Source organism: Cercospora kikuchii (genome assembly GCF_019650295.1).
Source record: "Cercospora kikuchii DNA, contig_00006, whole genome shotgun sequence".
Lineage (NCBI taxonomy): Eukaryota > Fungi > Ascomycota > Dothideomycetes > Mycosphaerellales > Mycosphaerellaceae > Cercospora > Cercospora kikuchii.
The window spans coordinates 2,976,261-2,991,735 of NW_025408587.1; the positions used below are offsets into that span (position 1 = coordinate 2,976,261).

At 53.0% G+C, this 15,475-nt stretch overlaps 7 protein-coding genes across 7 annotated transcripts; 2 read left to right on the plus strand and 5 right to left on the minus strand.

Annotated features, from left to right (window-relative positions):
* Window positions 1-82: 82 nt before the first annotated feature.
* Window positions 83-3,550, minus strand: CKM354_001007900 (uncharacterized protein; the record flags this gene model as incomplete). The annotated part of the gene is made up of 15 exons (XM_044805529.1): window positions 83-339; window positions 401-678; window positions 733-1,147; window positions 1,196-1,337; window positions 1,384-1,553; window positions 1,604-1,745; window positions 1,792-1,958; window positions 2,010-2,151; window positions 2,199-2,413; window positions 2,458-2,587; window positions 2,634-2,812; window positions 2,862-2,997; window positions 3,050-3,231; window positions 3,282-3,414; window positions 3,464-3,550. The coding sequence occupies 15 exons, from the start codon at window positions 3,548-3,550 to the stop codon at window positions 83-85; spliced, it is 2,775 nt and encodes a 924-aa protein (XP_044661464.1).
* A 684-nt stretch (window positions 3,551-4,234) lies between these two features.
* On the minus strand, window positions 4,235-5,199 carry CKM354_001008000 (uncharacterized protein; the record flags this gene model as incomplete). The annotated part of the gene is made up of 2 exons (XM_044805530.1): window positions 4,235-4,930; window positions 4,984-5,199. The coding sequence occupies 2 exons, from the start codon at window positions 5,197-5,199 to the stop codon at window positions 4,235-4,237; spliced, it is 912 nt and encodes a 303-aa protein (XP_044661465.1).
* Window positions 5,200-6,318: 1,119 nt separating this feature from the next.
* Window positions 6,319-7,170, plus strand: CKM354_001008100 (uncharacterized protein; the record flags this gene model as incomplete). Its single annotated transcript, XM_044805531.1, has 3 exons — window positions 6,319-6,564; window positions 6,667-6,858; window positions 6,934-7,170. 3 exons carry the CDS (start codon window positions 6,319-6,321, stop codon window positions 7,168-7,170), a joined length of 675 nt encoding a protein of 224 aa, XP_044661466.1.
* Window positions 7,171-7,531: 361 nt separating this feature from the next.
* Window positions 7,532-9,314, minus strand: CKM354_001008200 (uncharacterized protein; the record flags this gene model as incomplete). The annotated part of the gene is made up of 2 exons (XM_044805532.1): window positions 7,532-8,857; window positions 8,916-9,314. 2 exons carry the CDS (start codon window positions 9,312-9,314, stop codon window positions 7,532-7,534), a joined length of 1,725 nt encoding a protein of 574 aa, XP_044661467.1.
* Window positions 9,315-10,705: 1,391 nt separating this feature from the next.
* CKM354_001008300 (uncharacterized protein) lies at window positions 10,706-11,138 on the plus strand (the record flags this gene model as incomplete). Its single annotated transcript, XM_044805533.1, has 2 exons — window positions 10,706-10,837; window positions 10,890-11,138. 2 exons carry the CDS (start codon window positions 10,706-10,708, stop codon window positions 11,136-11,138), a joined length of 381 nt encoding a protein of 126 aa, XP_044661468.1.
* A 185-nt stretch (window positions 11,139-11,323) lies between these two features.
* Window positions 11,324-13,645, minus strand: CKM354_001008400 (uncharacterized protein; the record flags this gene model as incomplete). Its single annotated transcript, XM_044805534.1, has 2 exons — window positions 11,324-13,492; window positions 13,541-13,645. 2 exons carry the CDS (start codon window positions 13,643-13,645, stop codon window positions 11,324-11,326), a joined length of 2,274 nt encoding a protein of 757 aa, XP_044661469.1.
* A 235-nt stretch (window positions 13,646-13,880) lies between these two features.
* CKM354_001008500 (uncharacterized protein) lies at window positions 13,881-15,148 on the minus strand (the record flags this gene model as incomplete). The annotated part of the gene is made up of 2 exons (XM_044805535.1): window positions 13,881-14,705; window positions 14,765-15,148. 2 exons carry the CDS (start codon window positions 15,146-15,148, stop codon window positions 13,881-13,883), a joined length of 1,209 nt encoding a protein of 402 aa, XP_044661470.1.
* Between the last annotated feature and the right edge of the window lie 327 nt (window positions 15,149-15,475).

Genomic DNA, 15,475 nt, shown 5'->3' on the forward strand with positions numbered 1-15,475 from the left:
TCTCCGCATGACATTTGCTCTCCAGCTGGAAGGTCCTTACTCGATATGAGTACCCTCCACCGTAGGAGGAATTGCGCCCCAACTAGCCGGTGACCGTGTACGTTGGCTGAACGGACTGGACTGGAGTAACGGTTACCACGGCTCGCAAGGTTGTCGTTGCGGTGTTGATGCCAGTAGCCAGAAGGTTGGTCGTCGCTGCGCTGAGGGTCTGCACGATGGTGGTGGGGACCACGGTGACGATTGTTTGAGTAGTGATTGTGCTGACGGTGATGGTGATGGCTTGGAGGGTGACGAATGTTGTAGGCACCACTTGCGCGGAAGTGACTCGTAGGGTAGTATCTGGAGAAGAGATTAGTACGTAGAGACGAGGTGAAAGATCTCAATGGACAATGATATGTACCAGGCAGAGTCGCGACATTCGTGGCGGTCACCGTCACACTCGATGTGATAGTCGTCAGTCGCGAGATTGTAGACAGTATCGTCGTTGGCACTGGCTGGAGGATCGTCGTAGTGACGAGAATGATCTGTGTGGCGACTTGAGTAGCCGCGGGCGGGAAGACTGTCGTAGCCGCGATTGCGCCGTTGCTGCCATCGTAGGCACGCTGTTGAATTCCGGCGACACGGTTTTGGGAACCAGCACCTGTTGCGGAAGTGAAGCCTGTCGAGTTACCCGATTTCCTGCGCCATCGTCAGTCCATACTCGAGCTCATTGTGGGTCTAGGGCTCACTTACAGTGCGCATGTTCCTGGCCCCGCGCCGTTGGTCGCGCCGTTGTAGGTCCAAGTGGTGCAACGCGTATCGCTAGTACACTGCGTGATACAGTCGTTGAACCCGGAGGTAGCATTGAAGGTTGCGAATGCAGTGCCAGCAGTGTCACCGCCGCAGCGCAAAACGTAGGGCAAGCCAGTGTTTGCATCGGTGACGGTGCTCAGGTCTTGTTGGGTTGGACAGGTGTATGAGGATGTAAGCGGGGCGTAATTGGCCAGCTTGACCGATGAAACGTATCGAGGGTTGTTGGCAGCCACAAAAGTGGTCGGGGATCCGTCTGTGTTCGCGCTCTTGAAATAGCACTGCCCCAAGCCGGTACCGTAGTTGACGCCATCACTGCCTTGGAACGAGAATCCTACACACCTCTGGGCAGCCGCGCCTGCGCAGACTCGTTAGTGGTGAGAAAGAAACGGACTCGGGTACGTACATGAGGCCCAACAGTCATTGACGCCGTCCGATGTCTCCTTGTTGGAGACGTTGATGCCGCTCCCGAGGTTCGTATCGTCGCCACATGAGGTAATCCACGTGGTACCGGTGAGATCGGAGTAGAGTGTTCGTTGCCCGACGGTCTGAACCGGGTCAGCATAATTCAGATTGGGCTTAGAGCGCACTTACGCAAGTGTAGTTGTTCCCAGGTACGTATCTGACGGCAGCTACCAACCCTGCATTGTAGGTGGTCGTAGTTCGGAATCCACCTGGTGCGCCCTTGAAGTTGCAGGTTCCATCGCCAACACCATTAGTACCCCCACTGTAGGCGAAGCCATCGCACGTGGCATTGGCTGAGCCTATATTGTATTGTTAGCACGCGGCTTAGGCTGAGAGCTCTACTACATACAACTGGCGAAACACTGATTGAAATCCGTGACCGAAGTTCGATAGATCGTCCACGCAGCCCCAGCCGGAAGCGCATCGACACCACATTTCATACGATACTGTGTGCCGTCGAAAGCCGTAACTACCGTTCCGTCGACGGCAGGCTAGATTCAGTTAGCTGTGACCCATATACTGTCCGGGCTCACTTACGCAAGTAAAGTTAGTAGTTGTACTAGGAGCGACCCTGACCGCAGCTACTAAAGCTGCATTATAGGGGCCGTTTCGAAATCCAGCTGGAGCGGGTTTGAAGAAACAGATTCCATTGCCGGTGGGAACCTGATTCCATGTAAAGGCAGCGCACGAGGAGTTGGCGGTACCTACAGCGTATTGTTAGCACGTGCCTTGGGACGAGAATCCTTGTTACATACAACTGGTGAAACACCCATTGAAAGTGTTCGCCGTAGTTTGAAAGAGAGTCAGGGCTGTGTCGGCCGGATTCGTGTCGTCACCACATTTCATTCGATATTGTGAGCCATCGGCATCCGTGACTATCGTTCCATTGACGTCGGGCTGAGATGCATTAGCAATGGCCCTATCGCTCCCAGGCATCCACTTACGCAAGCGAAGTTGTTCAATCGCGGACGGTTTTGAGCCGGATCGTAGTTGGCGGCCTTGATTGCGGAAATCATCAACGTGTTGTTGCGTGTATAGAACCCGTTGCCAACTCCGCCCGCGTTCGCGCCTTTGTAGAAGCAGGTGCCTGCGCCGGCAGTGGGCGACACGGCATCGGTAGCACGGAACGTCCAGCCAGTGCAAGCGACGTTGCTCGAACCTGCGCTTGTCAGTGGTGAAGTAGAACTCGTCCGGTGTACTTACACGTGGCCCAACAGTCATTCGCACTGCTTCCAGGCTGCTGGGAAGTAGCGGCGATAGGCAACGCCTCATTCTCACAGCTGGTGACATACGCAACGCCGCTAGCGTCCGTATACGTCGTGCCACCTGACGACTGAATTCGGTCAGCAAAGTGCAAGCCTCGGTCTGAATTCACTCACGCAGTTATAGTTGTCACTCGACGTTGGAGGAACAGCGGCGAGTCTGATACCAGATATGAATCGATCAGTGCTTGGAATGAACGTAATCCCGCCTGTTTCGTTGGTTTTCTGGGCACAACTTCCGGGACCTATAGCGGGCCCGCGGTAGGTCCAGGCAACGCATGTGGGTTCCCTGCTACCTATGCCGTCTCGTCAGCGTGTAGAAGAAACATGTCCTACCTTACATACATCTGTTGAAGCACTCGTTGAAGTTGGGCACCGTAGTTGTGCCGCTGCTCCCCTCTGGACTCGGCGTATCACTGTTACAGCTCACGAGGTATTGTGCGCCAGAAGTGTCCGTGACATATGTTCCATCGATAGCAGGCTGGAGTTGATCAGCAATAGCCTAGTGATCGTTTGACATCCGGTCTTCTTACGCAAGTCGGGTTATACGCGCTAGTTATTTGCCTGACAGCACCGATGTAAGTTGGATCCCAATCACGGTTTCGAAGGGTGTTTCCTCTGTTCGGGTTTCTGGCCTTGAAGGTGCATGTACCATTTCCGGCTCCATTAGCGACACCATTGTAAGCGAACGCGGTACATGTCGCGTTCCGTGAACCTATACAGTCCGGTCAGCCACGCATAAGTGTATAGTATGGAATTTCATACATCCGTTGAAACAGCCATTCCAGTCCGCCACAACCAAGGTGTTGGTGCCGCCGTCGGGGTTGGGATCGGAGCCACACGCTATGCGATATTGTCCGCCATTAATATCTGTGACAAACGTATTATTGGCAGCAGGCTGGGAAAAGCAGTCAGCTGTGGCTCTTGTTCGTCCAGAATCGACTCACGCAAGTGAAATTGTTGGTCGTCTGAGCGACAGCGTGGGTGAAGAAGAACGCGAAGGCCTGGAAGAAGAGCGAGTGTCTCCTGCGCATCGTGGCGATCAAGCAGAGCCTGCTCAGCGTCAAATCGTGTGAGGTGTCTGAGGGAGGAGGGCCGGGAGGGTGTCTGCCATAGATAAGCGGCTGTGGCGAGTCGCGAGATATGTGCTGTGCACATCGGTGATCCCGTAGATCGGATGCTGAGAAACACACTGACAATAGTCCAGACGACGTGGAATGTTCATCCATTTCCCGGGCAATGGTCGCCAGAACCCGGTTGTTCTGCCGAAGACTTCGAATAGAGCATCATCTTCCGCGTTGATGTACTGTGCTGACATGTTGCAAGATGTTTTCCATAGTCATTACATGGCAATCCTTTGCGCAAAGTTTGAATTCGTGATGTCGAGTTCCGTTGTGTTGATCGCTCGGCCCACGAAGAGGCTGGACCAAGTTGCATTCCGTTCCATATTCACGGGACGAAGCAGTGGCGACCTCACCTTCCCCGCAGCAGATTTATCGCGTAAGATGCGCAACGCGACAATGTCGAATCGGACCAAAGTTGGACTTTGATTCCCCTTGTGGAAGTGGTCGAGTGCGCTCGGATAGTCCCATGTCTTTCTCGCTGATGTGTGATTCGACTTAGTTAGCATTGCTCGAGATGTCAATGGAAGCGCGTCACCAAGGTGAGTTTGAGGAATGTTCATTGGCGGCAATGCGCGATGCTGCATGGCGTCCCATCTACGAGCCGATCTTCTGCTTGACCCACTCCCCAATATTCTTGATCGACTCATCCGCTTCAGGTGCCTTTCCAGCCAGGAATTCAAAAACATGCTGCTGCCCTTCAGCTTCAACCAGATGCACTTCTACTCCAGCTTTCTTCGCTTTTTCTGCAAATCTGATGCCGTCGTCTAAGAGCGTGTCATGACCAGCGACCGATATCCAGTGTGGATTGAGTCCTTGCAAGTCGCCAAACAGAGGACTGAGAACGGGATCTTTGCGGAGTTCTTGATTTCCATTCGTGTAGAGATCTGCGAGCATGTTCACGAATTCTTTCGTGCCGAGTACGTCTTTCTCCTTGTTTCGCGCGAGAGAATCTGAGCCGAGAGTGAGATCGTACCAAGGCGACATGGCGACGGATGCTCCAGGAAGAGGCAGACCATGTTTGCGAGCTTCGAGAGGCACGGCGGATACGAGACCACCACCGCAGGAGTCGCCAGCTAGGACGATACTGTCGGCAGCATAGCCCTTGTCCAGAAGCCATTTGTATGCATTGACACAGTCGTCAAGTGGCGCTGGGTAAGGATGCTCAGGCGTCATCCTGTAGTCGATGGACAAAGCGTTCACGTTGCATGCCTTTGCAAGATGGGCTGTGAGTTTGCGATGGCTATTGGGGCTTCCAAAGGAGTAGCCGCCTCCGTGCATGAAGAGCATGACCTGTGGTGGTCAAAGGAATTCCCGAGCATCTCGATGTTCAGTCTCGAACTCACCTTGTTCGGAGTAGCTCCCATTGGGCGTACCCAGAGTGCCGGCCTCCCAGCCACATCATCTTCATCTCCATATGTCACACCTGGGCATTCTGCAGCTGCTTTGTGGACATTATCGTATACTGCTCGCGAGAGGAAGGGATCGCCGTCTCGAGGGAATTTGGATGCGATAATCTTGAACAGATCGGACAGCGCTTCAGATTCTTTGCTCGGCGCCATAGTTGCTGCTGTGGTAAGTTTTGTGCGATGGAAATTGTATGAGCAAGGAGCTCTCGAATGTTATGTAGTTCTGGAGGGGTAGATGGATGATGTCAAGCTCTAACCTTGATCAAGCATTCCGTCCAGGCGTGGAAGCTCATATCCACCGGGACTGCAGGGTATGCACCAAGTGGAAGGCTTCGGTAGAAGAGAGTATACACGTATGCCGAATCATATCTCAGCGACCCAGCAGGTAGTATGAGCTACGCACGAGAGGCTTGGGCGGGGAGTCCGTCTTCAGCAAGCCGGCTTTAGGCAGACGCTCAGAAAGATCCAAACTCCTGATCTGGATTCTGACAATGCCTGTATGATGGAGAAAGTCGCTGCTCGTTCTCGTTATGGAGGAAGGCAGCATCAAGGAGACAGTTGCAGGCCTGGTCGTACAAGACACGTTGCCATATCTTGCGTCGCTATCGCGTGACGCTGGTCTTCCAGCAGCATCGATTCGAGCCTTCAAGAGGCACCGACGTGCAGAGCTGCTCGCAGATGTCGCATACACATGGGTAAGTAGTAGAGACCGACCACGAAGACGACCGAGAGAGCGAAAGGACCAAAAGAAGTGGGTCCACGCCCACAGCAACCTCTTGGCAGAAAGCTTGCGAAGCGCTTCGCTCTTCACCAATCACATCTCTCCTCCACCACCTCTCACCAACACCGCAAGCGCTGTACCATCAACACGACGTTTCACCTTCTGCTTCCAACCACGCGAGAAAGCTATTCTTACCTGCTCGTCTGCGGATTCGATTGGCTGAAGAGTAGAGAGCGAGTTCTTCGAGGCCTCCCGCGGCCGACCTGGACAAGCGCCTGAGGATGAGAAGAGTGGTTCAGCGCGTATGAGGAGTGTGATGGCGTTCGCATACACACTGCATTGCTGCAGAGGAATTAGTTAGGCGCTGGACAGGATAAGCGCATACCATGGGGAAGGTAGTACCACCATACATACGGCAACACGCAGGAGAAGGATATACCTTACTTGCGCTCAGTCTCTCCAGCATTATCATCAGCGCTTCTTTCTTTCCTTCTACCCACTCTCCTTTTCCTCTCTTCCACAGTACAACCACAACTGAATACTGGATGACAATGGCCTCCCACCTCCGCACTCCCACCCTCCTCCTCGTCACCTTATCCATCATCCTCAACATCGCCATCCTCGCCACAGCAAGCCATACTCTTTCTGTCTTCAACTCCAACCGAACGGAAAATGTCTATTTCCTCCCCATCTGGTCTTCGCATTTCGATATGCGTGGTCTGGGAGCCTTAATCGGAACTTCGGTCGTCATTTTGCTCTTGAATGTGGTTTTGGTGGGGGCGTTGTTTATTTCAGCGGTAAGTGGAATATTCCCCACAAATATCGAGCAACCCAATGAGTGAGGTTGAGAGTTGAGAGTGGAGAGGAATTTATGCTGATTTTGATATTCGTTTTTACAGCTTCCGGCGAATGCCTTAGTCCTGGGCTCAAGTGCATTGAGCACAATCATCTCCCTCATCGGACTCGCTTTTCCCGCTGCGTTGAACGCCTCTTCGCCGAGCAGAGCTACACTTCAGACTTGGACTTGTAATTGGAGTCGCATACCAAATCAAGGTGTTCCAAGCTCGTTCAATACGTTGTGTCATGAGACTGTAAGCCCCTCCCACTCCCCTCAACCACCTCCGTCGCCTTCTGCCTTTGCTAACGCTTTGATTTCTCTTCTGTAGCGCTTCGCATTCTACACCACCATCCCCACATTCCTCCTCCAACTTCTATTACTCGGAACTGCGATTTTCGCTTTGAGTAATCGAAATGCGAATTCTGCACAGAAGAGCAGGAGTTTGATGAGGTTGGATGAGGAGAAGAATGGGGACTACGAAATGAGGAGTCAAAAGGGAAGTTTTGATACGAAGGGCAGTTCGCCGCAGAAGGACAGAGTGAGGGTTGTGGAGGTTGGGAAGTAGGCGATTTGTTTAGGTCACGGGAAGGCAAATAGAGGAAGAGAAGGCGAGAGTGGAGGAGAGAAAACGAGAGCGAAACAGAGCTCTTCAAGTGAAGACGGCAACTTTGGAGGCGTAAAATGTTGGATGGGACGACATGTATTCTTGAAAGTTGTAAGAAGGTGACATTGGAAAGCGTCTGTGACATTTCTCTGTGAACTTTGCAAAAGATAAAAAACGGATTTGAACCGGGTATCATCAACCGTCATCTAAGTAACAATTTTTCTTTTCCTCTTCCCATTCTACGACCGACTCTTTTCTTTCTTTCAATTTCAAGGAACACTTTGTCGTTTTAGTTAATGAGCGTATCGAAGTGAATGCCATATCAATGTGCCGCCTGCGGCAATGCATGGCGTCTGAAAGCCGACAGGAAGCTCTTCCGCTTTCCCACTTTATTCAGCGATTTTGAATCCTGCTTATCAACGGGGATTGGCGGTGGCTCGGGATACTTGGGCGTTGCGGTAATTGTTGAGCGTCGCTTCGCGGTGTTGGCTTCAGTGTCCTTCTTGTTGTCTACATCGGGCTTCTCCCCAGTCAATTTCTCGATCTTCTTGCGCGACTTCTCTTGCGCGGATTCGTTGGTCCAGGTTCCGCTTAGTGCTTTTAACGCGGCTTGAGGACCTGCATTTGCAAGATCAGGACTGTCTCGAGTTCGAATTACTGGTGCTGGTGCGGCGCCCCAATTCCGCTGACGTGGAGATGTCGGGCGGGAAGTGTTGGTCAGACTGGCTTTCGCGGAAGTGTTCGTTGGGTCGTGTTTGAGAAACGAGTGCGATTTCTGATTCTTTGTCTGATGACTTGCTGGCATCTTCGCAGTAGGAGATGCCTGGCCTATGGCGATCGATTTGCTCTTTGGTTGATCTCTGGCTGAGAAGTTCTCGCCTGAGAAAGTGCGCGGACGAGCCTTCTTTCCATTCTTAGGCGTAGAGGATCGAGAAGAACTCACAGCTCCTTGCGACACGCCGTTCATGCGCAAGCCATTTGAGCCGCCTGATGACTTTCGCTTGTGGGCAGTGACGGGGCGATCTTTATCCACCTCAATGGCTGGTAGCTCATAGACCTCACCTGGAGAAGTGATATTGGCACTCATCTGCGTGGGCGTGGCATCTGACTTGTCTTCCGAAGCATTGCTGGGAGCTGCACTATCTGCCCTAGCTGGGGCCGGTCTTGTTTCAGCTGGGGTTGGAGTTGGTTCCGGCACGTTCTTGACTTCAGCGTCCATCTTCGGCAAGCTCTTCTTGAAGCTCGGCATGCTTTTGCGTCCCATGCTGTTCATTGCACGTCGCATGCTTCCCGCATGTTCCCCTTCATGCCGCTTTTCCTGTCGCTCGATTTCTCCAAGAATTGTAGTGCCGTTGATAGCAAAGTTCTCATCCGGGATGGGCTGAAATTTGATGATCCCGCGCTCGGGAGACACGCTAAGGATATCAGCGAGGAAAGACTGAATCAGAGCGGCATTCCTCTTGTTCATAGTCGGTCCCATTTGTGAAGGTACAGCGGTGATGGTGATGATGTAGCAGGGATCGAAAGTGCCGCCTAACGCCAGGCAGGCGCTGTGATCGACCTTCACCATGACTGATGAATCTGGTCGCGTGTAGCGTGCCGCCAAATGATATGAGAGATCTGTCACCAGCGTGAACTCATCTTTGACCTGGCGTTACACGTCAGTTCACGACATCGGCATCTCTTGCACCAGCTCGAGCACCTACAATCACGTTCGTACGCAGTTCCGCAATGACGGGAGAATCTCGTTGGACTCGCTCGCGGACGCTGCCATGCGGGTTGTCCTTGTGATGGAACTGCTCGTCGTAGTATTGAGTGCGCTGGCGGGAAGGAGAAGTGTAAGGAGCGGCCATGACACTTTCGCGAGTGCCCAGATGTTTATGCACAAAGTCGCCAAAGTTGGCACTGCCGGCGAGCTCAGCGGGCAGGCTGCTGCGATCTCGCGGTTTGTTCGCTGCTGGGAGGACTGCAAACTTGTCGTTTAGTGGAGTGGCAGCATCGGTGGGTTTTGTCGAGCAAACGGAGTCAGTCAAGCGATCGAGAGAGGAATCGCGTGAATGGGACGAGGGTGCATCGGCTGACGAGCTCTCGTCGGATTGTGGCATATCGTCTCAAGTTCAAGTCGCACGCGGAGGATGAGGTGTAACACTCGCACCGCCAACAAATGATTGGCTTCTTCTCCCGCACGATCGACTCCGCAGGCTGCAGTGCTTCTTCGCACTCGGATGGAGCGTCGGCTGCAGAGAGGGAGAGGCACGAGAAGCGGCAATTCACCAAACGAGACGCCGCTGGTGACACGGCATGGAAGGAGAGAGGTGCGTTATCGTGATTCGCCAATCCGCGGCGCGTTGAGAATGGCCGAAGCTGCAGACGCGGCAGCAGAGAGAAGTGCGTGCAGAGAGCGGCAGCGAAGGAGAGAAGAGTCGTGCGAGTGTTGCGCGGATGCAGTCGGGCGTGTTCTTATTGCTGGATGCGTGCAACAGGCCATGCTGGACACGATTCACCTCCCCAGCGCGGAGGCAGCTGTTCCCCTTCTCAGAGACATCAGGCGCGGCTTTCTGCACGCGCGCCGCCGTCGTCGAAACGCTGGCGCATTTGTGCAGTCGAGTCTGGCCGCATGCGTTGTCAGTGGTGTATGCACGCCCCGTTTCATCTTCCCATCGCATGCCTTGTCAGCGGCGTCGGAAGAAACGTCCCGTCAGCCATCTTCCCTTCTCATCCGGCACACTCTCCTCCTGGTTGGCATTGAGCACCGCATGTCCATCCCGGCCCACCGTGTCCCGTGGACCGTGAAGGCACTCCCCTGTATGAAGAACGCCCAACGCCTTCGCCAGACACGTGCTCTTCCGCAGTGAGCAGAAGGTGAGGTCAAAAATAGAAACCAATCTTAGTTTGGAGCAAAATGTGGGGACAGAGTTTGGAGATTCAGAAAGCCACGCGGATTCGATTGGGACCATCGAAACCAGATCTGCCGCCTGCCGCATCTCGTTGCCTTGAGTGAGCTGTGTCGATGAGGCCATGACTACGAAGCGAGGTTCAAAAGATCGGTCCAGCCGACTCGGCTCGGTGATGCACCACCAGCATGCAGTACGCAGGTCCACTACACTTTACCGCTGGCTACGAGATGCGGCCCCTCGGGTCGACCATGTCAGCGGCTCTCGTACCATTCTGCGGGAAACGTTGAGAGGCCCATGATGAGCACTCATGTATAACCAGACAATTCCTCCGTGAGCCATGCTTCAGAAGACACTGCCCTGCTTTGCAAAAGGACATTAACAGTAGAGAAGAAACATGCCTCCTCTTGGCAGCTCCAGCAGAAATACTGGTTAGCGCGCTGACACCATCCGGATGAGTAAGCCACATCGGTGACTTCGACGTCCCTTCAAGCAAATACCATAGAGATATCATACCCATATACCACAATCAAGAACAGCTTCAAAATCCACTCCATCTTCCTTCTTTCAGAACAGAACTACGAATTCCGGCATTCCAAAAAATGTCATCCTCATCACCAAGCAATTCCAAAACCTACTTCTACAAAATCCTCGATTCTCCTCCTCCTTCTCCCCTTCCGGAAACTCTTCCCGCGACACCTCTCGACATCAAAGATAATTTTATACATTTGAGCGTAAGCTCTCACTACAATTATTCTTCGTTTCTGCTGATACTAATATCTGTAGACCGCCACCCAAATCCCCATCACAGCAGACTTATTCTTCGCCTCACATACCAAACTTTGGCTTCTCAAATTGCGAATTGCGGACCTGGATGGTGAGATCAGATATGTAGAAGGTTTGCCGGAGTGTCCGCATGTGCATGATAGTGTCAAGGGATTAGGGAAGGGGAATGTGGAAGAGGTTATTCTGGTGGAGAGGAGGAAGGGAGAGAAGTGGGGGGCTTTAGAGGCATTGAGGAAGTTGGAGAGTTGAGATGGAATGGGTATGTTGGAAGATGTGAAAGGGATTGTAGGTGGTGCTATTGTTGTGGTAAGGGATTGACTGGAACTCAGATCAGAATTGACTTCAACGTCCGTTCAGCTTGAAGGTGTGATATTTTTGATAGATCCTCGGGATTTGGAAAGTAGAGTTCAAGAGGTGCAAATCAGCGACACCATCTACATCGCTGTAAATCCCACTTCATCAAAAGTCATCATGTCACCGAAAATATCATCAAAATTGACATCGTTCCACATCTGAGTGGCATCAAAGCCCAACATCCCAAATGAATCCGAATTCGCCCCATGCGAAGCACCACCCTCATCCAGAGGATTCCTTGCTGCTGCCTCGGAGCTCAGCTCCTGTTCCTCATTCCGTTCGCCAACCGCTATCGATGACCCGAGCGCCTCTGCCAAAGTTCGACTGATCTCCGCATCATGAGAGCACAGCATTTGAGCAGTCTTCAAAACCTTAACAAGAGTGTTTTGAATCCTCCTCCCAGACCTGGTGTTGCCCCCGAGACTTTCCGCGACTTCAAGAGCGTTTTTCAGAGCTGTGCCCTTTGTTTCAATGGAAGACAGCAGTCTTGCCATGTGGAGCGACTCATCGGCCGTAGTTCTTTCGTGAGAAGTGTTGCGGAAGGGTGTATCGAGGTCCAGCATCAGACAGGCGAAAATGGTCAGCGCGGCATTGAATGTGTAATATGACGCGAACCAGAAAGCACCCATCATCGAAGGTCTCGAGCGGAGGGCATACGCAATTTCGATGATTTCGAGCGCTGCTGCTTCGCAGTATCTGACCGAATTCTGCGCCATATCGACAACCATGTCGTATTCCTGGGCAGCCCTGTTCACTCCTCTCCTGCGTTGGAGTAAGAGGGCCAAGACTGGTCGGTGCAGCAGCAATCTGACATTGAGGATTCGTCGCCGCATTATGACGCTCAATCGACTGAACTCTGGATCTGCACCTGTTGATTTGAAGGCGTTCTCCCATGGCCGTAGCTTCAGTTCCGGCGGGAGATTCTGCTCTAGCGATGACATGCGCGTTTCCAGCGCCACTACAGTGGGGAGCATGTCTGCCAGACTCAGTCCCTGTCTCGAATCTATATTAAATCCATACATCTGGTCCAGAATATCGTGAAGAACGCGGTAAAGCAATGTCGTGTGGATGTAGAGCGATGCAGTGCTTGCGCCTGCTGGTGAACGACCGTGACTAGCTGAATGCCTATCAGAGAGCGTTTCCAGACTGCAGTCCGTAGGAAGATCTAGCTTGACGTATGACTCCGGGATCGCTGGTGGTCGACCATAGGACATCGCCAGGATTCGATCAATACCAACACAACCGAACCACACTCGCTTCCGGACTTCCACGTCGAGAGCTGTCAGACCTTCGGAGAAGCTTGGTGAATGGAGGCCCAATTGCATTGCAGAACGAAAGGCGAGACAATGCAGTTGCCAAGGATCATCGACAACTTGCGAGCCCTGCCGGTAAAGGCACATCAGGAGCAGTGCTTGAATCAGCATCAGGCTTGGCGATTGTAGTTGATGATCGTGAACGAGCTGTCTTGCTCGTTGAAAGAAGACCTCGGCGTCATTTGCATCGGCCTTGCTGGCAGACCCTGGATGGATGCTGATGTATGTTGCGAAGGCGAAGATGACGTTGAGCAAGCATAGCAACGGCCGAGAAACACCGCTGAAGCCGGCGACTTTCGCTGCGTTGTATGCTTGGAGCACTTGTTGCTTGCATACAAAAGGGAACAGCAGTCCTGTATCGTTGAAGAATAGCTCGATGAGTCTCATGACATGCTTCTCAGATGGTAGGATGCGAATGTCGGCTGCTCCTGGTAATGTGCCAGAGGTGGTTCGATCTCGCGGCTGAGGTGATGCTGCGCGAGCCAAAAGAGAGTGCTCCTCGGATCCTGACCTTCCGGCCGCCGAACGCATACTACGCAGGCGGGCGCTTATAGCAGTTGACAGCTCTCGAATAAATACGACGTTCGATGATGGCCCATAGAAAGTGCCTTCCGAGCTGCCCAGTCCTGCAACGGTGACCAGCCCATCGACGGGCGCATCGCGTCCTTGTTCTTCTGGCGAGACATCGAGAATCGTCACACCGGCCGAGGAGCCACGAGCATGCTCATTATGAGTCGAAACTCGTGCGCAGGGAGTGGCGGCCGCAGCCCCTTTCTGCACCAGCATCTGAAGTGTCTGCTCCACCGCCCTCAGTCGCTCATCGTAGCCATCTAGGCCTGTGCGTAGTCCAGAGCCGCCGGCTTTGACAGGTTGTTCGTAGACGCAATCGAATCCCAGTTCAATACATAGCTTGCATGTCGGCTTCGCACCATCGCACTGTCTCGTTCAACTTTTGGTCTTGTCTTGCACCGCTGCATCACTCACCCGAACCTTCCTGTTCCTGCACGATCTGCATGCCAAAGCGACTCTACGTCGCTTAAAAGCCGGTTCGCTACTGTCAACGGTAGGGCTGCTGGTTGGTCGGCTCATGCTCGTGACCGGTGGAGTGTGGTACGTTGGTCTGGGGAAAGATCGGAAAGCGATGGAGGATAGAAGTGGAGAGAGTTTGTTCATGCTTCCCGGTCTACCCGCGGACTGGGTCCAGGTCTTCGTCTTGGCAGGAAACCGCGCTTGAGCTACATGGGTTCGCTGCACGAAACATCTTGGTCGAGGCATCTTCGTCCAGCGCCGAAGGAGTCTCTTCTGAGGACTGGCCTCCTCCGTCTCAAAAGACAAACACCTGCTTCACCAACCACGCCCTCTCCAGAAATCCCATCTCTTTCTCATCAAAAACCACTTCCCTCACCCTCTTCGCCACATCCTCCGTCCTGGCAAAATACGTAAAAGGCGCTCCCTCTGGCAGCATCGGAACTCCAAATTCCTGGCAGAATACTTCCACTCCACCTCTCACCCTCTCTAAACTATCTTCGTCCCAGGCATTCACACTCGCCAGGCGATCCAGAATCTCAAACTCCGGATAATCGGGGTCCGCGCGAGGGTCATCGTCGTAGATCGTCATACACCTGAGTGGGTTATCGTCTTGTTCGTTCACATCTTCCGCGTCACTAGATTGGCGACCTTCGTCCTTCGTCAAAGCTGCATCCGTATCCCCGCTGCCACACCACCCTCCTCTCGCCCTTCGAATCAATTCCCTCTCTCCTGCGTTCCAGATCCTGCTGGCCAAGTTCTGCGTGTCACCCTTTGTCCTCATGTCCCCTTTCTCAAAGTGACGCCGAGCAAGGTAGAAGTCCGCCCAGGCCATGTACTGTCGAAACATCCATTCATTATCTAATCCTGGTGAGCGATGACCTCGAGTCCGAAACATGTCAACTCCAGGAGATGTGATGCCGCGATGGAGGAGGAAGTTCGTTGCTGTAGAGGGAAGGGAAAGATTGGGGTTGGCCACTGCACGATCGAAGTCATAGTTCGCTGCGGGATGCGTGCGTGAGGCGTCATCGTCGATGAAAAAGTAGCAGTGCTTGTCGATAAAATTGCTCAGAGCCTGGATATGCGAGGCCGTTCGAGGTCTAGTGAGCGTCAATTGGTGTTCCTGTGCGATAAGCATTAGTGGGTTGATTGCCTGCGCTATGGAACTCGGACAAGACCAACTTCTAGGTCGATCAGCTCCCGGAAATGTCGATTGATCAGACGACACTTCTGTGTTTGCTTAAGGGGAAGACAAGCCAGAATGTGCAATTGCAGCTCCACAGGAAGATCCAATATGGGTGTCGTCTGTGGCGCATCGAATGGGAGGTCTCGCTGGCGTATCGTCGCATCGGATGGTTTCCAAACTCGAAAAATTGCGGATCGGACGAGCTTCAACATGGCCAAAACATTTTTCCTGATAACACTGCAGATGTGTCGCGTCTCGTCACCTTCTGTTGGGAGAAGTGGCCTGCTCACTCCAAACATAACTTGCCAGATGAGCAGACCGTACGCAAACAGCAAAGAGCTGCAGCCTTTTCGTTGGCTCTCAGTCTTGTACTCCATCATCTCCACTCTGCATTCGCGTCTCGAGTCGTGTGCCAGATTCTGACAGCTCACCGGAATGTGAGATTCATCGTCGCCAGTAGCTTGAGAAATCATGTTCCGATCCGGTAAATTCGGGCCCGCGGACAGAAGATTACCCGGCCGTTCTCAACCTTCCGTTTCCAAGTACTGCGACAACGACACCCCTACCAGGTCTGCGTTAGTAATCCTCACCATGGAGTCTTCTTTGGAAGTGTAACTGAGCTCTGTCCGTTCTGCTTTCCGTCCGCGCTCTTGAATGACACCACTTGACCGGATCCGGAAGCTTTGGCAAGGCTGAGTCCCAACAGT